The sequence below is a fragment of the Orycteropus afer genome, unplaced genomic scaffold, assembly GCF_000298275.1.
Source record: "Orycteropus afer afer isolate SDZICR_OR568_19922 unplaced genomic scaffold, OryAfe1.0 scaffold00105, whole genome shotgun sequence".
In the NCBI taxonomy this organism is placed as follows: domain Eukaryota; kingdom Metazoa; phylum Chordata; class Mammalia; order Tubulidentata; family Orycteropodidae; genus Orycteropus; species Orycteropus afer.
Genome location: NW_006921692.1, coordinates 5,846,572 through 5,870,937, shown reverse-complemented (window position 1 = coordinate 5,870,937; position 24,366 = coordinate 5,846,572). Strand labels below are relative to the sequence as shown.

The window sequence follows — 24,366 nt, the reverse complement described above, 5'->3', positions numbered from 1 at the left end:
CTGGTTTCCCCATCTGCCAAAATGAGGATAATAAGGAATATTTTTTTAAAACTTACTATATGCCAAATGCTTTACACATATGACTATATATAATCTTCAGAGCAACTTTGTGAGTTACTGATAAAGAAATAAAAATGACATATAGAGAGAATAGATAGATTACAAAACGTTACTGAGCTTGTAAGAGGCAAAGTTTGTCTGATTCAGAGCTTGAACTCTCATCCAGGACACTGGATGGCCTCTGGAAAAAACTGCACCCTTGTGACAGTTTAGAAGGTTAAATAAGATAATGTAGCTCAAGTCCATTGCAGGGAAGTTTCTAAATACATGCTAAGTGTCTTGCCCTCATTCACACACCAGCATTTTCTCAGGTTGCCTGTGTCATTATAACCTTTCGGGTACTGGTGTTCTCTGTAGTGGACAGGGTAGGGCAAGGGAAGTGACAAGGCTTGTACATTTGTGGCTTGGGGTATTTGGGTAAAGTGTTTTCTGTTCAGTACAGAATTGCCCCACTAGTTCATACCTTCTCCTTTTCAGCCTGGGCCTTGTGCTGTTACCAGATCCAAAGGGTGATTCTCATTTCTCTTTGGCCTTGAGCAGAAATTGACTATATGGGTCAGTACATCAGGGCTGGTGCTTCTTAAATTTGAGGCCATCAAGACAGGGAATGTAATGGAGCTGATCATGTGACAGCCAAGGCTACTGCCAAAATCAGACACTACAAAAATGTTCCCATGTTTTCTTAACCTCAACTATTAGGCAAAAGTTCTCCAGGATAGAGGAGAGTTTAAAGACATAGCCTCGTTTTTGGTGATGGATACATTTTCTCTCAGAAAATAGGGGCAGTGCAAATTCAAGGCACTAGACAATGACACTCAGTGGGGAAAAGTAAACTGGGAGTTCGTCTTTCATCACTAGATCTTTCTTAGAAGTCAGTCTGTAAGGGTAACACATGGGAAAGATGCCTCAGTAATATACAATCAAAACAGAAAAAGTATTTTCTCAGTTCACAAAATGAAGATTCAGATGCCCTATTCTTTTTAGCTTTCTTTTGTCAAATTCAGTAACTAATTCCGACTCCCAATTGCCACTGAAATAGAAGAATTATATCCAAATTGGGCCTGGGGGCACACAGTGTAATCCTCTTGTCATTGGTTAGGACAGTTCATGTCTGTATTCTGCTTAGGTCTTCCCCAGCCTACAAACATGCTCAGGGACCACCTGTCCCTTATAAACCCTTCCCTTGACCTTTGACCTTGCAACTCCTTTAAGCCAGTTCCCTTTAAATCACTGTGATTAGACTACACTTGCCGTCTAGAAATTTCAGGGGCACATGCTAGGCAACCTCTGTGGTCTCTCCTTTCTCCCATACCATTTCAGTGGAAATGATTTTCTCAAATAACACCAAAATCCAAACAAAGTTCTTTCCTCTATCTTCCTACTCTGTGTTCCAAATAAAACATTTGACACTATTCAAGGCTTTCCTCCTTCCCCCTGAAACCTCTGCTTGTCGTGACAGTAGTCTGGTTTTCCTTCTGAATGCTATTCTTACTTCTCTGGTTCTTTCTTCTCCATAGGGGACCCCCTCAAATTCAGTTCTATACCCACTTCATTCCTCTCCCTTCCCATGACAAGCTCATTCACTGGCATAGCTTTCACAATTACCTCTGTGTTAATAACATTCAAAACTTTATCTTGAGCATTAACTGGCACCCTGAGTTCAAGTCAACCTGGATATATGTCAAAGACAACCTGCCTGAAAATGAATTAATTACCTTCCTCACAAAGCAGCACTCTCTCTCCATTTCTAGTTTGGGCATTACAAATACCCTGCTTGCTGTCAAACACATCCTGACTCATGGTGAGCCTTCCTGCTTCACAGAAGAACTGTGTTTCATGGGGTTTTCAATGGCAGGTCTTTTGGAAGTCCATCACCAGGTGTTTCTTCCCAGGTGCCTCTAGGTAGACTTGCACCTCCAATCTTTCAATTAGCAGCCAAATGTGTTAACTGTTTGTACCATGTGGGAAAACCTCTGTCAATAGGTTTTACAAAATTTCTAATATCATTTTAATCTTGTTTGCAATCTTTAATGCTGTAACTTTGGAGAGGTTTTCAGTTTTGTACTTTGTTTTCCTGAAAGGTTTATGAGTGTTAAATAGTTTAACTTAACCCCTCTGCTTTAACAGTTCCTTACTATGATCACACCTACATTTAAACTAATAATTAGCTGAATTCTGACAACTCTCTCTACTGTATCTTTCAATAAGTTGCTGAAACCTCTCAATCTGGTGTTATATAATCAGACTCCAGGCAACTTTCAGTCTTTCTCTCGCTTCTCCTCTACAAGATGGTTTACATTAAACAGAATGGTCCACAATTCCTGCAAATTTATCTTTTGTTTTCCCATTTCGGGGCCTTTGTACCCACTATTTTCTCCTTGTGGAAACCCTCATCCAGAACTGGCATCGTAATTTGCATGGTCCAGTGCAAAATGAAAATTTGGGACTCTGTTCACAAAGCACGGGAAAAATGCCACTAAAATACAACCAGCCCTCCTTCTTGGTGTATCTCCTCTGCTCATATGCATGCTCCATTGTTCCATTGGACTTCACTTATAAAACACAAGTTCAAAGATAAAATTATCAAGAATTTCAGACAGTGGCATCAAAGCACATGCAGGCCACATGCCTATGAAGCCAGCCCTGCCCTTGTCTAGCAGGTCCTTCTCAATCCTATCCACCATTGGAAGACAGGTCAAAGGCTCTTCTGCTGGGCAGATTGTGAAGTGTTCAAGCTCCGAGTCTCTGTTCTGCTCCATAGATGACCAACATGGCTCCTGCTGACACTTTGTATGACTTCTCTGAGAACTCCCTTGAGCCATTTTCGCTCTTATTAGTTTATAAGGAGTCTCCAGGTGGCACAAACAGTTAAATGCTCCACTAGCTAAAGGGTTGGTAGTTTGAACCCACTCAAGGTGCCTCCAACGAAAGGCTTGGAGATCTGCTTCTGAAAGGTCACGGCCTTGAAAATCCTATGAACAGTTCCACTCTGCACACATGGGGCTGCCTTAAGTCAGAATCGAATAGATGGCAACTAACAAGAACGACTATTTGCTTATAAGCTTCTTAAGGGCAAAGGTTACATCTACATTAATTGTGGATTCTACCATAAGTTGCATATAGTAGTTGCTAAATAAATGCTTACTGAAAATGAAACAAAGAGAATAAAGGAAAAAGCACTGCCGTTTTGAAGCCATCTGCAACATTTCCATCGAGCTGTTCTCCTTTTTCTGCAAGCAGGAGCCACTGTTAATGCAAAAGCACAAGTTCCTCAGGTCACTCACCGGAGTCTCGTTTTCCTTTTCAGTTTCTAAATTAATCTCCAGGTCTATCTTTTTAAGGACAGTCCCTTTAGAAATTATAATTAAATTTCAATAATGGATATAGTTTAGTCTCTAAAACTGTATAAATTTACTAATTGACTTAGACAGAGTTAGGTATAAGCCTATTATTTTCAATCTTTTTTCTTAAGTAAAAGAAACTATCTTGATGGAAAAAAATCACAAAACAGTTTCTTCCCATTTTTGTTTTAAAAATAATTTAACGTATTTCATGGTAGTGCCTTTCCCACTGACTTTTGGAAAGGTCTGTGTATTCAACGGTTTTCAAAACATCTTCATGTAACTGCTTTGATAATGAAGTCAAACCACTCAATGAAACCCTTGAACTGCCCGCACTATATTACCCTAAGAATTGTAATCCAATTCACTTCTCAATCACATTTTTTTTTAAATAGCATTCTGAGTTGAAAACTGAGAAATTTCCTTTGTACTTATAGTGGAAGCTTTTAAAAAACATGATAAAGTGGAACAAATTTAAACAGCAAAACATAAAAAAAAAAATGCACCACAGACACTGCATCACTAAGAAAGCCAGTAACTTTACTGAATTGTCTGCAAAATACAAATTATACCTTATTTCCAGTAGGAGAAACTTTTGAAAATTTCCCACTTTTATTCACTACAGACAGCTGAATTAAGTCCCTTGAGATACACAGATGTGGTTTTAACTTAGTTATAACATCTTGTCATCTAGTGGCGACAAAGTCCAGCTTATGCCGCTGTGAGCCTCTATTTGAGTATTTGTTGCAAATGCTTGTATGCCCTCATTTACAAGCTATTTTAATTACTGTCATTTAATGGAAACAAGTCCCCAGAAAAAGAAAAAGAAGAAAAATGATACAGCAAACCATCTGAAGCAATCCAAGTCCGATGCCTACAGTGACCCAGGTTTATGTTACTCCAGAAGAACACTGGTACTGCATTCACACCACAACAGAATGCATCGCGTAGCTGACCTCTCTGAATTAAACTGAGGTATGAATCAATTTGAGGTATGAACAGGGAAGGCAAAATGCAATACTCGATTATGAAAATAACCAAAAATGGACAAATTTAATGAGAAGATATGTGGCTTGGATTGCTCCACATCTTTGGTTAAAACATATTAAGAAAAGCCTTTAATTACATTTGTAGTCTGAAGCATTCTAACAGACACCAGTATTCCATCAATCTTCAAAAGAGCTGTAGTGGCAGGAAATTAATGCCATATAAGTGACGACATCACAGCAGATGGCACAAACAGGAACAGATGAAGTATGCCATGCTAAGGCAACAGCCTTTATTGGGGGTTCAAGTGGCTTCTTCTTCTTAAAAAAATTTTTTTAAAGAAAGGAATACAAAGCATTTGCTCTCTGGAAAAACAAACAGAAGGATAAAAGGGGCAAAAAAAAATGCTATCTCTAAGTTAAAGATGGATATTTAAGAAAAACAAATACATAAAAGTGTGAGAGGGCAGACATTTTTAAAAAAATTGTATTAGATTTTTTTTTTAAATTCTCACTTTTTTAAATTCTCACATTTTAGTTAACCTTAAAATGATCTGAGTATGACAGGTATTTTCATATTCATCATTACAAAATGTTAAATTCCACCTCTGGGAAAAAAATAAGCCATTTTTATACTAAAAAACACAATTTTTAAAAAAGGTTGAAATGAATAACCTCCACGCACCAATGCATACAATATACAAGTTGTGCAGCTGGCATATATTGCACCACTTCTATCAGTATTTAAGCTTAATATTGATACCAAAATCTTTTAAAACAGGATTCGATAAAACAACACTTGTAGTTACATAAAATGCCACTTAAAGGTTTTTTACTTGCAGTGAAGAATGTTGCCTAAAATGTTACTCTAGGTTGGGCTGTAAACTAATACTCCCTCAGGGCTCTGCCCTAAACTCCTGACTACAAAGGTTTGACTTTGATAAAACCCCAAAACCATACTAGCATTGCAAATACAATAAATGGTAAATTACAGATAAAGTATAAGGGTAAAGATAGACAAAGATTGTTTACAGAAAGTGACTCATCACAATCAAAATTGTGCTTCTTCTCATTAGATCATTAAAAAAATTCTCAGATTATCCCTTCGCTATCTTGCCACCACTCTGTATAAACTCAGCAGTGGGAACAAGAGATGACTGGCATCCATTTTCAAGTGATTCTGCTCTTTTCATGTTCTTATATAAAACTATTGTCAGAACTGCTATAAATAGCCAAGGCTTCTGCTGGCACGCTAGCTTACTTTATCTTCAGCGTTAGAAATTCACGTTTTCTTTGTTGCTGAGGCAAGTTGCAGGTAAAAAAATTAATATGGCTATTTCTTCATATTTTCATATAATGACCCTATCCCACCCTCTGGTAAGTTTCTACTGATGCTGATAAAGTGATTTGAAATGACAAAGAACATTTGTGACGTTTGCATATTTTATATACATCAAGTTATAAGGATGGGTTATAAAGATGGGATCAAGTTTATGGTAAGGAAAATGATTTTCTTAGCTTTTTTTCCCCCATGTGCATGTGAGTAAATGTGTGTGTGTATGTGTGTGCGTATTTTCAGGGATGATCTTCTGTTTTTCCTCTGCATAATTGTTCTTCTTTCATGTTCCATGGATACCTTGAATAGTGGGATATATGACATGGTGATAATTTTTTTTTTTCTTCTTAGTATATAAAACGTTAGTAGAAGGCAGGCTAGCATCCTATATGGACACAATCAAAGGTGCATTGTGGTCTAATTGTGGATTTCAGACCAAGTTAAGAAAAATATAGCCTCGTTAATAAGATCTATTGGCTTCTGCCACCCAGCGGCAGCGTTTTACAATGAGAAACACATAGCAACTATGCAAGTGAAAGAAAAAAGTGGATAAGAAATATCCTAAACATGATCTAGCAGTGTTGATATTACTGTCTATATCTTCTTTGCTGTGTATGTCAATGCATATGATTGGAGATGAATCGACAGATCTTCACATTCCAAGAGAAGGAAAATTATTCCTAGACTGAAACATCTTTTTAATATGTATCAACTTTTTTTTTCTTTTTTTTTTTTTATTTTATGGCACTCATTTCTAAAGGGTCAGAAAATTAATCCCTATCGGCGAATACTAGACAAGAGTCATCATATTTTCTTAAAAAAATTAAAAAAGGGACATAGAGAGGTTCTTTAATGGGATATTTTTTAAATGGCTGTTAAATCTCTTTATTGAAGAAAAAAAATAGATGACATACATGCTTTATGCAGAAGTGACATTTGGGGGTCCTGACACATTGGATTGTCCAACAGTCCTGTATTGCTGACAAGATTGTTGAGGGTCAGTTAAAATAATTGGAAATGGATGACAAAGCAACTATCCCTTTACCTGTTTCCTTCTTGTATAGCACCCAGTCTTTCACATTTTTCTTCTGTGGGAATTTATAACTTATTCACCATGTAAACTCCATACCACTTGTTTCTAGGGCCATATTTGCAGGACATGTGCCACAACAGAGCTTCTCTATTCTGGGCATATCTCTAAAAAGCATATCAAATTCTAGGCTGAAAACCAACCCAAGGGGTTTAGGATATGGGCACATTGTGATATGCACTTACTGAATTCCAAGATGCATGGTGAAATGGTGAGATCAGAAAGGGGCCCTGCATTTGATAAAGATGCAAACAAAACAAAAGCATGAAAGAAACCAATCAGTATATACAATGGATGTCAGGTGACCCAATAGATTGCTAATGTATTAAAAAACAATTTAGGATGTTGCAATGTGATATGTTCTAACCCCACAGGTTATCCTTGTTAACAGCTGACCTTGAACTTATAAAATGTATGCAGAGTAAAAGAAAACAGAAAGAAAAGAGTTACTCAAATGTGCAACTGCACAAATATACCCCCCTCCCACTATTAAGATAACAAAACTTCTGCTATTACCATAATATTATATATATTAGAAAGCTATACACAAGCATGTTAATTTCACAGATTTTTTAAAAGATTCTTAATATTTTATATAATTAGAAATACACATTTCAAAAACAAAACTTCTACAAAGAGAAAACAGTTATCTTGGTTAGCAAAGCATGGAGTTCTTCATGGCTTAGGGTAGTGCTTTCTATACAAAAAGTCCTTTTTGGTTTTTTTCAGGACTGTTTAAAATATTAGCGAAGCTATGAAGGGGGAAAAAAAAACACATTTTGGCTTAAGTAAACTACAAAAAGCCACAAATGCTTTGCAAACTCTGTCTTACCTTTTATATGAAAATAAGCAAAATGTAATGTACATATTTTTATATTTTTATTTAATAAGAGATGCAGACCCAGATTTATTTATTTATTTATTTAAATACGTTAGCCCTCAAACTCCACATTTTTTTTTTTTTAAATAGGTATGGTCCTCTTTTTAATGGTCTTTGATCCTTTTTAATGAGTGCCATACGCCAATGATATATGCCTGCAGGTTTGTGAGCATTCTTGGGATGTTAGGTGACCTGGCCTGTTCCTAACATTTATTTACCAATGGCCACCCATTGCCGGGTCTGTCCAAAACATCTATACATTTTTTCTATATGTTGCATAACAGCTGCTCTCTTTCAGTAAAGATCTGCCGCTTTTGGCAAATGTTTCCTTTTGTCTATTTACATGTAAATAACGTTGAACCTGCAACATGACACTATCTATTGTAACATACATTTTGCAAAGGAGCACAACAGTGAAAAGAAGTTAGCCTTAAAATCTATTTTGTACAAGTGTTCTGTTGTACAACTCAAGTGCTAAGCTTATCTCAGCATTTCTGTTTATCTTTATACTGTATCACTGAGGCAATTTAAAAGTACTTTTACAAAACAGAGTACCTGACTTTTTTTTTCCACACACGGCACATATAATGCATATCGACCCCCCTTCCCCATTAAGGTATAGCACACACACACACTGCAAGGAAAAAAAAAAAAAAAACTATTAAGTAATAATCTGATCATGTTGCCCATCCTTCAGAGAGTCGCATGCGCTTGACTGAGGGACTTTCCCTTTCGTCCGGCGAAGGTCTGGTGAGTCCAATGGGGGAGTGGAATTCATTCCGGTGATCCTCTCGGTCGCTCCCGTCGTATGAACTGCTACAGCTGCTCAAGCTGTCAACAGGAGATCTCCCCGCCTCGTGGCGCGTGTGTTGTGGGTATCTCGAAGGGGTGGTGGTACGGTCTCTAGGAGGAGAAACAGGTTCTGACTTGATGTTGAGGCTTTGAGTAGAAGGCAGGGAGAGATTTGAACTCTGAGATAAATGAGTGCTAGTGCAAGCTCTGTAGGAGGAAAGGAAACCCAGTTACAGATGGAGGCGCCCTGGAGCCCCCTGGAACTCACAATTACATAAAACATCAGCTTTTTAGACTCGCATAGACACCGGAGCATGCCCAGAGGGAGGAGAGTGTGCTTGGAAGCACTTAGGGCATCGCCTTCTTTGAGTGATTTAGGACGCCTTTGTTGATTTGGCCGGTAGTAATTACAGTATTTAACAGGTCCAGGCCTCATGAATCAAAACTCTAGTCGCTGACAGGCTCCCCAAACACACAGGCTACTGTTTTAAAAAGGTTTAACATGACACTTAGGAAAAATCATTTTCTATGTCCATGGAATTTATTTCTACAGTAGTTTCAAAGTTTAATGCTGTAAACCTTTACATATAGTGTTCATTTTCTGAATTAGACTTCTTTGATTTATTAATACCTATGCTTGAAATTATTTCGCAATGTTATTATGGACATAAATCTTTCTCTCAAGCTAATAAGCATGTAAAATTAAGTAACATATTCTTCAGAGAAAGTGAAGAGAGTTCAAATTTCAAATGAACAGTCTCATAAATTATTACATGATAATCCTATCTGTTGAAAAGCTTGGGAGAGGGAAAAGAAGGGGCAGAAACGAGGAGGTTGAAAATTATTTGTATACATTTCAAACACTGGTTTAAAATAGATATTCTACTCTACTAATATTGGTAAAAAATGTGACTTTCTTCATCCTTCAGTGGATGAAAATACTGTCCGTTTCACAACCATGTTAACTTTACTATTGCTAGTCACTCCCTGGCGGTGTACTTGGGAACCCACTCTTATTTTTAATTGGCACTAGTTGATAAATCTGGGGTTGCCTAAGAAAAGGCTGCGTCTAAGAAGGCCCTCCTGTGATTCTGCTGTGGTTGTAATTCCTAACTCTCATTTACTCTTGGAGAGTTTAGTTTTCCCTTCCTCAAAAATGTGGGAGAATATGGATACATGAAATTTTGGGGGGGTAAATCATTAAGCCCTTAAGTGTAGATTAGCAATCAGTCACAATGACTTTGGTTAGGATAAACCAGAGTTAACACTGCCACATCAATTTGACTGTTCTTGCATTTCGACTGCACTGACCTCCACGGCTACCGTTAGCCTAACTTGACCAGTATTGTCAAGAGAGTACAGAAACCTCTTTTACTGAGGAAGAGTCAAAGTAAGGAATTACCCATACAGATGCACCCATTTTAAACGATGGGAAGCAAGCTCCCCTACTAATATTTATATTATACACTATTTCCAATGGGGAAAAGTCGATGACATTAAAAACATCATGATAAGGAAGAAGAGAATGCACATGTACTTCAGAAGAAAAGTGGAGTAACTTGGGGCTGTTTTTTTGGGAGATGCAATAAGCGCTTAAGATGTACAGAGGTATAAAATTAGTCAAAAATAAGTTTATCTTTGAGTGATGTTTTATACAAAAGCACCACCTACTGGCAAAGAATTATTTTCCTTCTCTTATTAATTGACAAGCAAATGCAGAGTATAATATAAGGGAAAATTATTTGTTTCCTTAATAAGCCTTTCTTTTTCTCTCTGCCTTTTATGATCTTAAGGAATCAAACCAGTCCTGGCATTTAAATCAAGATACTACATTCAATGAATATAAATTTCAATCAACTGTTTATACTTGCAGCTAATTATTTATAGTTCATTATTTTATAGTCTACATTAGTATACCAATTTCTCAGAGTTTTAATTAAATTATCTTTAAATCAAGAAGACATTAAAATGGGGAGGGGCACCTGTATTTCAAAAGGCCCCATAATAGTGAGCTATTTTATCTTGGTTCAGAGTTACTTAATGATTCATTTTGATGTCAGAGGAAATCATCTTTTGATTTCTGGAAGAAAGAATCTTCCTGGCTCTGGGTAAGAAAGACTATTTCACTAAGATTTAATTAAATGCTTCTATCATGAATCACATAACTGTTTAATAATGAATGTCAATTAGGATTCTGAAAATAAAGTAGCATATAAATAAATGCTTTTGTCTGCCCTTTGACATTTAGATTGTGTCTTCACAGGCAGGGTGACATGGAAAATTAGAAAAACATATTTGGTGAACCAGACCAGTATAGGCAGTTAATTTGGACAAATTAAATAAAAAATAATATATTCAAGATGTTGCTTCTTTAATAATAAAGCTTTCAGAAGTTGAATTATCTTGGTTTTGACTCTCAGTGTCACTTGGATTATATAGGTTCAGCTGTATCTCCTCTCCATAAAAGATACCACAATTATTGGTCATCCTTTTCTATAAATAAATAAATTAGTCCCTAAGTTTATCTTTCAGGGGCACTTCATTTCACACTGAAAGCATATATGAAACATTTCGAGTAGTTCTGGGGACTAAATCCACAGTAATGACATGTAAGTGATATCACAGATTGGCTTCAGTGTACTGGGATGTAGTGGTGTATAGGACACAATACAGAATGGAAGTTTAATTGGCTACTCTCTGTTATCATAGAAGCATTTTCTTGAAATGAAAATGTAGCACTAAAGAATCACTTAGCTCTATATGTTCTGGAATCAGATATAAGCATGTTGGTCTACTTGTTCTTGAAAACAAAATTTTTATAGACCCAGATAATTGTGAAATACTTCATATGTGTGTGTGATAACAAGGTAACTGGGAAAAATAAAGAGGCTATTGGTGCAAACTCCCCACATCAATTTTTAGCTACTACAGTTATCTGCTTTAGAATTGGGAAAACACTTGTTCTTTCCCATAATGGTGCAGAAATCAAACATGACTGGATAGTTTATTCAAATTCCTTACTGTCTCTGCCTGGAAATTAGACTCTCAGACTATATTTAACAGCCTTTTAAGAAACATCTTTAGTTCTAGTTCTCTCTCACTATGTACTGAACATTCACATCAACAAAGGCAATGCATGGAAATGCTTTCAGAAAACAGACTGCTTTTTTGTTTAGGTGATAAGAAATAAAAACACCTAAGTCTTGAGGGCCACTTTCTGAAATATTAATATTCAAATGAGTGTCACTAGCCCTCATTTACAAGTTCCTTCTGTCAGCCATCTCTATTCCCTACATTTAACCAGTTCATATTACTGGGCTTAGCATATTACTATGCAAATGAATCATGCTCAACCTTGGTGAGATAAAATCAGATATTAGAGCATTTTAAAAGTATACCTTTGAAGACTTAAAGGAATTTTCAAAGTATCAAGAGCTCTATTATACTATTTTATTTTGAGAAAGAAGTGTAGTAAACCTCTTGGGAACTGGAACTATATACTTCTTTGAGCAGAAATATATTCTACTCTTAGCTTTGAATGTGGTATCTATCTAAAATAATGTGAAGCCACTACACAAGTATATAAGAATACTTGGGCTTGGAAAACTTTTTGATTTACATTGTAAGGAATTAAAGTATTCATATAATTTATTTTACATAAATGTTATAACTTAGAGACTTTTTTGGGAGGTACAGTTTAGATTTAATTGTGTGAGCATGGGTAGTCCATTTGAGCAATATTCTTTTAAAAGCTACTCTACATATGTGTGTGTGTGTGTGTGTGTGTGTATGAGAGAGAGAGAGAGAGAGAGAGAAAGAAAGAAAGAGAGAGAGAGAAAAATAAAGGAGGGCCAAAATTGGAAGGTTTGGGAGGGCTATCCATTCTAGCAATAAGGGAAGTGATTAAGTACAGTCAAAACTCATAGACTAAATTCAGAGTCAGATTATGCACCATGAGAACTGGTGTTGAGAGAAAACCAGTGGTAGAATCCTTCATCCTTCACTGTTGTAATTCGTTCTTCTCTACACCAGAGCTGTCTCCTTTACAGATGCCTCTGTTAAGGGCAACAGGGAATTAGACTCTTTGTATTTAATAGAAGAGAGTTTTAAAAGTGTAGCACAGTTGAACTATGTAAATAAATATGGATTTAGGTGTCAAAATGCAAATTATCAAGTATTATTGAAAATAAAAGAAAGCCACATTCAAAGAAAATAATATGGCTTTTTACACATCACTGATAATTTCTAAGGAAATCTAGTTCTAAAAGATGGGTTTTGTAAAAACTGAAAAAATGTAAAAGTAAAAAGTTACCTTTATTTTTGACAAGAAGCATGTACATTGGATTCGCTGCTTAGCCACAAAAGTACAATGCCACATGTATAGATTTAAAAATTGCCTGGACGTTGTTATATACTTACTGCTAATTCCTTAGCAAAGTTATTATTGCAATTAATATCTACTCAGGTAGTAAAAATTCCTGAGAGCATTTAAATGTCCTAAAAGGAGAAACCTGTTGATCAATTTTTACTGCATCTTCAAAGTTAATGATTTTTCCCAAGGAAGTAGGGCAAAAATGTCATGCAGAATTTATCTTATTATTTACATAAAAGGTTAGATTTTCACCGACAGTGATTAGTGAGTAGGATGGACATAGGCAAACTGTGAAGGGGTGAAGAGTCCCTAGTCAGGCTACTTAAACTAGGTTAAATCAAAGGCACAGGAAAGCTAGTTAGGGGGTGGGGTGAGGAGGGCTAATAGAAATGAGCTTGTGATATCAGTGTTTTTTATTCTAATGCATGTTTTGATTTTCATTTTTCTTTAGACATATGAATATAGAACTAACTGCCTCTTCTAAACAAATGGACTAGGGTATGTAGAATGTTTCTAAAACCTGAAATCTTGTTATCTTCAAATATTTTATATCCTTCTAATATTTTCTTTTGATGAATATTGTGAAGTTTTGGAGTCATTAGTTAAATATAAGGAAAGTCCCGGGTTCATTTTAAACTTTCTTTTTTTTTTTCCTTTTTAAGATTTCTTTAATTTAAAAGAAGTAGTGTGAGTTGTGAATTCAAGGCTTTTTAAGGTTTGAATGTTTCCATAGACAAATGACAGGAATCATTTCTATGATAAAAACATATTTCAAAACTACCACAAGGGGGCAGAAATTCACATCCTCTGACTTGAGAAAACAACAAAAAATTGTTTTTATATCCACATGTGGTTACTGGTATATGTAGGTACATACACATATATATTAATACAATCTCTATAAATATACAAATATACAATGAACACATTGTAACTATAGGAAGCTTATATATTGAGTAAATAGCTTTTCCTATGAGTATTTGGTTAACATTAGCATAAACTATGCGAAACCCAAACCAAATAAATTTTTTTCTTTTATTGACAGAAGTGGAAACAAATATAGCCTAAAACAATAAAAATTTACCTCATTATCGCAAAGCTCCCTGTTCTCTTAAAGAATAAAGACAGTATATGTAAGCTAAGGAGCTCAGATGACACAGTAGAAAGGCATTTGGCGGCTAACTGAAAGGTTGGTGGTCTGCACCCACCAGCTGCTCCACAGGAGAAAGAGGGGGCTGTCTGCTCCTGAAAGATTTATAGCCTTGGGAACTCTAGGGGGCAGTTCTACTCTGTGGTGGCCATGAGTAGAAATTAACTCAATGACAGTGGGTTTTATATTTAAGCTATTTGAAAGGTATCGATCTGATAATTATGTTCAGATTTTGATAAAGTAGAATTTTACATCCTCTGTGGGACATTAAGGAAGTCCTGGTCGCACAGTGGTTAAGTACTTGGCTGATAAATGAGAGGTCGGTAGTTCGAACCTACCAGCTGCTCTGCAGGAGAAAGATGTGGTAGTCTGTTTCTGTAAATACTACAGCCTTAGAAACTCTATGAGGCAGTTACACCCTATTGGATAGGGTTGCAATGAGTTGGAATCAACTTGATAGCAGTAGGTTTAGTTTTTGTTTTGGTAGGACATTAAAACATATATTCATAGATTGCCATTTGTAATTTAAAAATGCTTTGGAACATTATATTATAAATGAAATAATATTGCTTACCCCAACTGACTGAGGGCGGATGGTGGCATGTTATGTAGGTGTTGCTGTTGCCAGCCAGTTACTGAGCCAAGGTGAAGAGCGCTGGCGGTGTTAAACCCAGAGAGAGATGACAGGTCTGCACTACTCAGAGAGTACTCTAGGTTAAAGAATAAAATAAAAAATAATAAAGAAAATTATGTAATTTGGAAAAATATCAAATGGTGAACAGGGTAAACATTTTCATTTTCTATTCATATTATTATGATTGACATTGCACATTTTTAACTTTTTTTGGGGGGAAGGCAATCAAACATCAGGGACAATTTTAATGCAGAAAGAACATGTTATAATAAAAGTAAGTGCTCCACGATGGCTTCCAAGTTGTACAGCCTACATTTCTGATTTATTAGAACTACTCTGGGATTATAGTACATAGGTACACATGATGATTGAGAACTGTTTATCTTCAGAAAGGTAAGCTTTCTAATACACCAAAGAAATAACAGCTCAGTTTCCTTGAACTGGAGCTTCCATTCTGAACTCAGCTGGGGTTAATAAAACTTCTAGTCACTTAAGAAAGAAAAGATGTGGACATTCACACTTTGTCTTCATAAAGGATTGGCAACGGTATAGTGGTCTGGACATTGAAGCCACTAAATAGAGCTTCCTAATACAGTAAAAAGATAATATTTTCTTTATCTTGCTTCTTAATAAAAAGTATTTAATGTACTATCTGCACATGGTGAAGCTACTCACCGGTACCATATGTTGTTGAAATGGCTGATGGATATCCTCCCATTCCTTGTCCTGGTAAAGTAGGAGTTGCTACAGAAACCACTGGGGTAGCCAATGACTGAGCAGACTGGGAGTTATTTATCCTTTGATTCTTTTAAAGTAAATAAAGAAGACATTATTGATTGATTTTCTTAAAAAAAAAAAAGTTAAAAATACTCTATTTCAGTATTAGTTTTGCATATAAAGAGAGAAGTTGGTATAAATCTCAGGAAATTAATCATTTAACATGTGTCTCTATGAACTCTGCCAACCCTATCATTTACAATCCTTCAAGAGACCAGCTGTTGCCATAGTAACCCATTACATCAGTATCTCCTAGGCAACTGAACTAGTAACAAGTACCATAGCTTTATTATGGGTAAAAACAGACTATGTTGAAAACTGATGAAATATGTATACTGTACTTCCATTGTTTCAATTTTTATTCAAATGCAAATTAAGAAAAATTAAAATCAACCTTGGTGGTTTTAATGTTCAGTTCCACTTACAGCAAAGAGCAGATGGGTAGAATTTCATCCTATATTCTCACCAGCAGGTGGTGCTCTGACCACTTTTTTCAAATTTTTCTGAACTTTCCTCAAACTAGCTGGCAAGCAGCTAATGCTTGTATTTAACTCCTTACAGCAAGGAGATTAAAGACCCACATATACTTAAAGATCATAAGAATGTAATAATTAGAAAAAAATCTTCAAAAATTTTTAGAAACAAGTGTTACTTTTGTATTTGAATTTTACTATAAGTGCTAAAATACTGAAAACAAAGCCTGGAAAATAAATAACCTGACAATCTTTGCACATGTGAGTTACATCAGAAAATAATGGTATTCAAATATTTAGCACTATTGGTATACTCTGATAACTTTCAGAATTTTTAAATTTTCCCAGAGCTATCACCTCCACCTAAAAGTAGCTTTAGATTTTTCCTTGCACTTGTCATTTAAGGGAAGCACTCTCACCACTTACCAAAAGCAGGTCGACATCCTCAGACTGAGAGCATGGGGAAGGAGTTTTATTAATTAATGTCTGTAAATATTTATAATTGGGCAATATCTTTGCAACAAAAGGAAAAGCATCTTCTCATAGTCACAATAGTTTAAACAGTTTTAAAACCCAGACTATCACGATAACTCCCTACAAAGACATTCTTTGTTTCCCTTAATGAGCTGTTTGTCTCAAATGTGAAGACAGTCTATCCAGTTTTCAGCACAGGTCAGTGTCTCAACATTCATTATTTCACCACCACAATTTGAAAATAAGATTGTACTTGGAAACCTTGCTTGCTGGAGGAGGGGCAGCTGCACCTGGCTGCCGGAGACCTGACCATTCATGGAATTCCTGGGAAAGCATCAATTTTAAGGGACCTGGAATAAATCTCCGATGGAGGCAGCCTGCCATGGCCCACACTGCTTGGCTGTAGCCCTGTGGGAGGTTTTATTTATTAGACCTAGTCTTTTCCGAAGCGAATGTCGCATATTATGTGATTTTTTTGGTTGATATTCAAAATTAATCTGCACTGTGCCATAATAAACTAATCAGCTTGCAGGACTGTTTTACCCTGAAGCTTGCCACAGAGCACAAAAAGAAAAAAAAGAAATGTGTTTGCAGAATGATCTAAATTTGTCTTCTGAATCTTGGTTTTAACTGTTCTCTCTCTTAAGCACAGCTAATTTGGAGAACACTGATGTAAGTCTCTTTGTTGTTGAATTTGGCCTCACAATATTATCTTAATCTTAGGCATTAGACCCAGGAGAAAGAAAGATAGGGTTGATGGATATTACGTGTACTTATATTTTTTCTTGGAAGAGCCCACAACTCTCTATTTTTTTTTTTTGGGGGGGGGTTTTATAAAATATAACCTTTGTTCTCAAAAAATGCCTAGGATTTTAAAACAATTTGCTTTTGAGATTTAGATATATGCATGAAGTACATATACAGAAAGACTGAGGCCATGCATAGGAATGTGATATATTAAAACTATCATGGCGATACATCTAAGAAAGGATTTTTTAAATTAATAGGGGAAAGTTCATTGGAAAATGTTTTCCATTTTCATTACCTTGAGGACATAAAAACTGAAAAATCTTGTAGGTATGCAGTATCTCATTCATGAGTCTTATTCTACCATTTGTCCAACAATATGTCCCATAAGCAGAGAGACAGATTATTTTTTTTCCTTCTAATTGTAAATTGGAGGCCTTAAAAAGAAAAGCTTTCTTTATCCCCAAACACCAGTCATACACAGGTGTTTACTGGATCGTGGTTATTTTTAACAATACAAAAAGATAAAGCTAACCAGTTATTAGGAAAAATAGCTAAATATAAACAGGGCTCCAGCAACACCACTGAAATGTTACTTTTCTGGGAGAACTTAAGTAATTCATTAAAAGACAACTACAGAAACAGCAAAACATACACAGTATATTATCAACATTTATTTAAAATGCAGTTTTGTATTACCACTGATGGCATCGGATTCTTGCTGCCTGGTGGAATAAGAACTCGGAGATCTGGTTTACGGTTGTTCATCCCTAAATTCATAGGTGGGGGAGATTTTGCTTGCATATTCTTGTTCAAGTTACCAGGTGAGACCAGCAGACCCGGTGAGTTTCGGGGATTGCCATACCCATTCCCTGTTCAAACAAAACAATGAAAGCATTCAGGAAGAAATCGAAATTCTCTAGTATACACCACATGGGATTAAAAATAAAAGCTTAGCAGGGTAAGATATACAATAAACATACACTGAAAGATTAGTGACCAATTTAACCTTCATGTGAACAGTAACCAAAACAGTTATTTCGTATCCCTCTGAAGGAAATTTAAAAACTTTCAATGAAGAGAGAGCTAACATTCATCAACATGCTCAGAAATGAGCATATACATTTTTTCTAAAAAAAAAAAAAAAAAAAAAAACAGGAAGAAAGTCCGTTGCTCAGGGTCTAAGAAAAGCACAGAAATGGTCTTGCACTTTCTTCGACTTGCTCAGTAGAGGCCTGGCTGGCGTGACTCACTCTTTCAGTTCATTGGTTTGGGTTTTATTTAGTGTGTCTGCATGTCCTTAAATGAAAAAGGGCACACCAGCAAGACTATAATTTCTAGGACATGCAAGAGGAGAAAAACGTCTCACGCATTTTGCTGTTCAGTGCCCTTTTCCACTGAGCGAACTCTCCTTCTGATATTCCTGTAGTCAGGTTCACCCTCCTCACAGAGTTCAGTGTGTAACCTGAAGCTTTGCTTTCCTGCTCACACAGAACTTTCAGAAGCAGGGCTCCTTCTCAGGAGCTCAAATGAAGTGATGCCACCTCCAGGAAATTGCTAACTCATCAAGGTACAGGAATAGCCATCAATTGAGGATACTGAAAAGGTTTCCCCGAGGCCTCTGATGTTTAGCCCCATACTAACAGAAAAATGGATATCCCAAGTCTATTTCTCATATCCCAAAACATACAGCCCAATGACTGGGAGAGCTTCAGAGGGACTCGACTGGAAATGCCACCTGAGCTGGAATGACAGCCGACTTACAAAGTCCTGGACTGCCTTCCTCCCCCGCCTGTGATCGGAAAGAAAGAGAAACCAATGACCAAGTTCAACACTCCTTTCTAGAAAACCAGACAGTTGTTTTTGGAGGCTCTTAGGAGGAGACAGTAAATCTCATTATTATTATCATCATTATCATTATCACAAAACACAAGTATCTATTACCCCCGGACCAGTGACACTGTGGGGGATTCAATGCTGTGGCTGCAGGCCTACAGTCCCTTCTAGTAATCCAACACATGGATGTGAAAAAGGTGCAAACCAACACAAGACAGCCAACCAATATGCACAAGTGCTTTAGGTGAAGTGTTGCTGCATCTGTAGGAGGGAAGAGATTACCCAAGATTAAAGATTCAGGGAAGAGGCGGGCCTTGAAAGAAAGGGGCTTTGAAAAAGGAGAGGAGACAGGAAAATATGCCAGGCTTATGACTGGGCACTGGGAAAGGGCCAAGGTAAGGATTTACAGAGAACAGTTGGGGACATTTTGAGGAGCCTGGTTAGAAGGGAATGAGTCCTAGTAGAACAAAGGTTAAAGCTCGGCTGCTAACCAAAAGTTCAGGGGTTTGAATTCACCAGTTGCTCCACAGGTGAAAGATATGGCATTGTGCTTCCTTAAAGATTTACGGCCTTGGAAACCCTATGGGGAAATTTTACCCCATCCTACAGGGTCACTAAAGGATCACTATGAGTCAGAATCAGTTGTATGGCAATGGGTTTGATTTGGTTTTAGTTAGAAGGGAACTCTAGACAAGATAAGGGTGGCAGAAGGCCTGGAGGAATATGGAGGCCACAGTGTAGAAGACAGCTTGAATTCTAGGCTAAAATGTCTTGGTTTACGTGGTAAAAATCCAGAAGAGAGGTATAACGTAGGCCTTATAAATGGTCATTGGGATGCAAAGAAATTAGGGCCACCTGGTAGTGTGGAGCAGGAGTTCAGGTGGTGCAATGGTCAAAGCACTCAGCTGCTAACCAATAGATGGACAGTTCAAACCCACTAGCCCCTCGGGGGAGAAAGATGAGGCAGTCTGCTCCCATAAAGATTTACAGCCTATAGGGCAATTCTACTCTGTTCTATAGGGTCAGTGTGAGTTAGAATCAACATGATGTCAGTGGATTGGTTTTTTTTTTCTTTCCCAGTTTGGTAGTGTGGACAGAAACCTGTCTGGTCTGGAGATAGAGGCAATCAGGAACTGGGGAGGCAAACCACAGGTATATTTTAGGAGATATTTTTGGGAACATCTTTTACATTAGAATATATTTGAGGCACACCATGTACATTTGTTCTTCATATCACATTCATTTACCTGTCTCATTTTATGCATGAATAAACAGGCTGAATATGTAACAAATAGCTACGAGATTAAATCTGTCAGTTGGATTATGCATAAAATTCTCCAAGTTACTAGGAAAAACAACCCTCAAAAAATAAAACAAACGGTACACCCCCAAAGCATGTGTCTCTTATCGTAGACAGTAGTTGCTTAAGGAATGTTAGTCGAATTTGAATATAAATTACTCTTCTGTAATAAAACTTGAACAAAATTGGTTAAATTCTCTGAAGCCAGCTAAATATGTTGGAAGCCAAATTTTTCTCTTTACAGTTAATTTGGACAGTTTTCTGTGGCAAAAGTTATTACACGAGACAAATATATTTACATTTTCCCAATAGAAGAAATACAAAACAAAGAACATGCTCACTTAGAAAAATGCTTGATAAAACGGAGTGCTGGGAGGAGTTTTATATTTACTGTGTTTTACTGAATCATTATTGTAAATATGTTAGGGTCTTAGTTGTAATTAATAGATTTTATTAGATAAAAAAGGAATGAGGAAATGAAGGCAAAATTTGCACTACACTTTCCTGTCAGCTGAGGTTCAGACTGAACACTGAATACGTATGTCACTTATCTATTAAGCCTGTGTGAGATCTGGTTTAAATAAACAATCAAATGGAAAATTAGCTGGGTAATTTCAAAAGAAGGGGGAAAAAAAAGTCAGTTAAGCGGTGCAGTGAAGCTTGAATAGATCAGAAGAAACTAAAACCCCGGCTCTCGGTAGATGCCGATACTGGTTTGCATGGAGGAGTTATTTTGCTAAAAGGAAGTAAAACTGCTTCATGACATGTGTTGTCCTATGATATGACAAGCTCTAGGCCAGTGCGCGAAAATGGAAATGCTTCACAGAGGGTCTGTGAAAAAGGTTTTTTTTTTTAAATGTCTATAGTAAACTTTCTGAGGAATTGCAACATAGCTATGTCTTCTTGTCCACATTTTAAACAATGATTTGAGGAAGTAGCATGGGTGGGTGGGGGGAAGTAAACATACATTATAGTTTTCCACCCAATAAATACTTCAAAACTGAAAAAGAAAAAAAAGATTTAAAAAGTCTTCCACTTTTCTCTTGGAGTATGTCTTGTTATTTAGAAATTATGCCATTTTAGAAGATTAGTCACATATTTGAAGGTGTTTACATATTGAATGTAAAATATTTTGAACCACGATGACACTTCTTAAATTCATATTTTAGAGCATCAAGTTATTTTTAAGAACAAATAAAATCTGCTTTATACCGGTGAATTTCTGCTGTTTTTAGCATATTGTGCCAGCTAGCATTTTGGAGCCGTATAATAACCATTTCTGTTTCCAGCCACCAAATTGTTATTCTTTTGGCATAATATAGATTCAGGAATGCAAGACTGTGGATCCTAAGCCAGTGATATAGAAACCTATCATTTGAAAATCAATGATGAATACATGCGTGTGGTTTACTGCTAAGAAGAGCCTGCATTTAAACCAGCTCCGAAACCGCAGCCTCCTCCTCACTCAGAATGCTGTGGCCTGGGCTGCGGCTGCTGTCCCACCTTAAGATAAATTCACCAAAGAGAATGGTCTCATTTAAATTTGAGGGTTGGGAGGGGGGTGGGAAACACCACCTCTCAACAACCTTCTAATATACAGATTAAACCTTTCTTCATGCTATGTTTTAAAATTACCCTCTGCCTGGACAATTATCAATTTAGATGTGACTGCATGCAGATGTCACATTCCCCTGACCACTTAAAAGCACAAAAATTACATATCATGAGTGAATGGATTTCCTGATTACAGATTATAAGAAAAACGAAGAACAGACCAACTTTAGAGTCAGTTTGTGTTATAGTTTCATTTGATTAAAAATATTGTTTCACAAAAAATAAAACAATTTAGGTGCTCATAATTGAATTTGTATAAAGGATACAGAATCTACCTCTACTGGTTGCAAATTTCTAAACACGCTTATTAAAAGTAGTGTAAATATACAGAACTTGAAATGTGGTGTTAGGAGGAAAAAAAAATGTTTTTATGCCTCCGCAGTTAACTTGCAAACACTTGCTGCTATTTCTTCTTCTTCTTTTTCTTTTCTTTGTTTCTTTTTTTTTTTTCTATTAACTCCTATTTTAAGAAGTTGTAAATTCAAAGAACATATTCCTGGCTTAAGATGCTATGAGGAGGACATTTTGCCTTGTCTCACAGAGCTCAATTGAGCATGTAACTCTTTTTGAGACCAAAGTTCTGGAACTTTCTCTTATGTGGATGTTTAGACATTATGTATCTTTTCACTTGTATTTTTCTGGGCTCTCGATTATAAATACTAGTATATAAAACTAATAAGCACAAAATAGAAAGTAGTCCCTGTAAACCAAGGTCAATTCCTTCATTGGCATCATCTTTTTTTCAATCTCTCAAATTAACCTTGCCATCTTTGATACTTTCCTCTCTCTTTTTCAACTGCATAACCATTCAGATACCAATTGTTAAATTTTCTTCAAAAACGCCATTGTCTTACACCTATTCTTTGTATCTCTACTACCAGTTTAGTTTTTCATCATCATTTGACTAGGATCTTTCTTCTTCACCAGGTCTGAAGATGGGTTTCAGGAAGACTGTGAGCTCCTTAGAGCTGTATGCAAACTTGTGTGTATATGTGTGATGAAGCTAAATTTAAAGTACAGTCACAATTTGCCCAGGGAAATCTTTCTCAACTGCCACTTCCATTATGCTCCTTTTTCATTTATTGCTTAACAAGCTCACAGGACAGTCCATAGTTTGACCCACTCTATCAATCTAACCTAATTTCCAATGGCCACAGACAGGGTCAGAGTCCTGTTAATATGCCTGGATCTTTTCTCTAGCAGTTCCCCAACAGAGAGGGTTCCCTCTCCTGGCTAATTGAAGGGTCATCCTTTAAGGATCAGCTAAAACCCCAACTCTTTCATGAAGCCTTTTATACAATGTTGGCCCATGTTGAACTCACCCTCCCCTAAATTTCTGCTGCAATCAGGGGTGGTAATAGTCCATGAAGTATTAGTTCTTTAAATGTTTCAGGTGCTCACAGAACAGATATATAAGTTGAAAAAATTTAGAGTTATTCTAGAATGACACTAAAAGTTAAGTTTCTGAGAGAATGTGGGATAAGACTTGAAAATGTAATGAGTACTTGTTAATTTCAAATGAGGCTATCTCTTCTTTATATACTACTTGTGACAATTTTCTAGTTTAGATAATGATTGCATTGAAGACCAAGTATATGATTGAGACAAATTTCTTATCAACCGCAAAATGTAAAGACAAAGAAATCATGGAAAGGGTCCACTTATTAAATTTGTTTACAGAGAGGTAATTGAAGCTTATTTTTCACCTGTTGCACCTGTTAATCATTTTGTAGCACATTACCTTAGCTTGATGGCAAGTGGTAGAATCAAATAAAGCTGAAATTTTCCCTAATGAAAATGAAAACTTTAATGAGACATTGGATCTTTTCTTTCACATTGACAAGTGTTTACAGCCATAGGTTGTCTCTATAGTAGGATGAATTTCAGTGATAATTTATTCATATACAAAATGATGTCTGCATGGTATCATATCCTAGGAAAAGAATGATGGGAAGGTGGCAATGAAGAGTGTACCGGTTTTATTCATTAGTGTACAGAGAGACTTCCTGTAGAGAGGGAATACATGATAGAGAGATCTAAGAGTCCCTACTGTACTTGAGAAGGATTCATTTCTCAAACATACTGAGATCAGTCTTCTCGAATAAAGATAAAATACCAACTATTTTGGAATATACTGTTTTTAGAGGTTGGAAAAGTTGGCTTGGCCAGCATGCATGTCTCCCAGGTCATGTTAATGTTACACTAAACTTTTACTATACTTTATACAATGAGTAGCTAAAGATAGTTTCTGAGTGGTGGGTGACATCTTTAACTCTGTGTGTTAGGCAAATAACAGTAGTGGCAGTGGAAAACAGATTAAAGGGGGATAGACTGTTATTATGAAAACTAGACAGGATGCTCCTGACACAGAATACATGAGGAATGGGTCTGAATGAGGTTGTTGTTGTTATTGTTGTTATTTGCCGTTGAGTCGGCCCCGACTCATAGCGACCCCTCCTTGGGTTTCCGAGGCAGTATCACTACGGAAGTAGATTGCCCAACCT

General features: G+C 36.5%; 1 protein-coding gene across 1 annotated transcript in view; it reads right to left on the bottom strand.

Moving 5' to 3' along the window:
- Nucleotides 1–8,370: 8,370 nt before the first annotated feature.
- MEF2C (myocyte enhancer factor 2C) overlaps nt 8,371–24,366 on the bottom strand; it is a 113,785-nt gene continuing 97,789 nt past the window's right edge. Inside the window, exons 6-10 of the mRNA XM_042781323.1 lie at nt 17,812–17,984; nt 16,318–16,341; nt 15,317–15,446; nt 14,582–14,717; nt 8,371–8,692 (exon numbers count right to left, since the gene is read on the bottom strand). Coding sequence (XP_042637257.1) covers nt 8,371–8,692; nt 14,582–14,717; nt 15,317–15,446; nt 16,318–16,341; nt 17,812–17,984 — 785 coding nt within the window. The remainder of the gene's footprint in view (nt 8,693–14,581; nt 14,718–15,316; nt 15,447–16,317; nt 16,342–17,811; nt 17,985–24,366) is intronic.